The sequence below is a fragment of the Pyxicephalus adspersus genome, chromosome 5 (genome assembly GCF_032062135.1).
Source record: "Pyxicephalus adspersus chromosome 5, UCB_Pads_2.0, whole genome shotgun sequence".
Lineage (NCBI taxonomy): Eukaryota > Metazoa > Chordata > Amphibia > Anura > Pyxicephalidae > Pyxicephalus > Pyxicephalus adspersus.
The window spans coordinates 112,463,901-112,465,190 of NC_092862.1; the positions used below are offsets into that span (position 1 = coordinate 112,463,901).

The 1,290-nt window shown below is 46.6% G+C and overlaps 1 protein-coding gene across 1 annotated transcript in view; it reads right to left on the bottom strand.

Annotated features, from left to right (window-relative positions):
• The window catches only part of CHN2 (chimerin 2), a 165,784-nt gene extending 165,025 nt beyond the window's left edge, over positions 1-759 (bottom strand). The window contains exon 1 of the mRNA XM_072412470.1: positions 254-759. Coding sequence (XP_072268571.1) covers positions 254-302 — 49 coding nt within the window. The 5' untranslated portion in view covers positions 303-759. The remainder of the gene's footprint in view (positions 1-253) is intronic.
• Between the last annotated feature and the right edge of the window lie 531 nt (positions 760-1,290).

Genomic DNA, 1,290 nt, shown 5'->3' on the forward strand with positions numbered 1-1,290 from the left:
TGTTCCCATGCCAGGTATGCCCACCTATGCAGAGTGTTCCCATGCCAGGTATGCCCACCCTATGCAGAGTATCTCCATGCCAGGTATGCCCACCCTATGCAGAGTATCTCCATGCCAGGTATGCCCACCCTGTGAACTTCTCCCAGCACAGAGTACTACCAGCGCAGCCTTGCAGAGCAGCAATAGTCTGATGGCTGCCGGTATGAAGCTGTCATTGTGTGAATAAACCCCGACAAATGGACGGGTGACGTACCTGAGGAGATGGAGGAGCCGGACAGGCTGGAGTTGCTGGACGCTGCCATGCCTGACAGATGCTGGCTCTCCTCCCTAGCCCATGTCAGAGTGAAGCAGCTCGGTGCAGCTCCGCAGCCTCCCGATACTTTGCAGCCACTTCCTGCTCTGTCACATGACGCGCATGCTGCTACTATTTATTCTGCGCCCTGTCCTTCCAGGTGCCCATGTCTCCAGAGACTCCCACAGATTGTCACGGTAATGTACCGGCTATGTCCCGGCTGTGCTACACGACGAGCAGTGACAGCAGAGAGAATGGCCAGCCTCCTCATTACACAAAGGCTTTGCTGGAGATGGCAGCCTGCTGGGACTTGGAACCTGCCCTCTCCATGCAAAGCTGCACGAGCACCCAACTTGTGGATGCCATCCAAACTGTGCTATCTGTAAACATTGCACAAGCCATGTGTGTGGCACTGGATGGCATAAACAGTCATTTGGATCAAGTTTCATGAATGGATGTTATTAAAACGTGTGCCATTATAGTATAATTCCTGCTTATATAACGCGAAACAACCTGCACCTGAGATGAATTAAAGAGGACCTGTCCTTAGATAATATATAGACTGACAGTGCTGATCTCTCAATATCTGCCATGGAGAATCAAAATATATTTATAAAGTCCTCCATATATTTCCAATGTGAAATTGCATTTAATACAATCAATAATTCATATAAAAAAAGTATTTGATGATTCTGTCTGCCCTTAGTATATTCTCCGGGCAAGTGACAACCCTGGAGTGCTCCCATTGACTTCTGTAACTTCTGTGTACTTCTGTATATCATACAGCCAAGCGTTGGATACAAAATGTCCATGGCACTGCCAGGTTTTCCCTTTTTCACTCCTTATAGACAATTAGCCAAAATGTCTCACATTATTCATGTTTCTTTACTTCCACTTTTGGTATCCTGCCCAGTTAAAAACAAATGTCCACCTTTCAGTTATATTTCCTGTAAATTAGGGAAACCTCCCATGTCTTGAAATAGATTCTTAAAAATTGC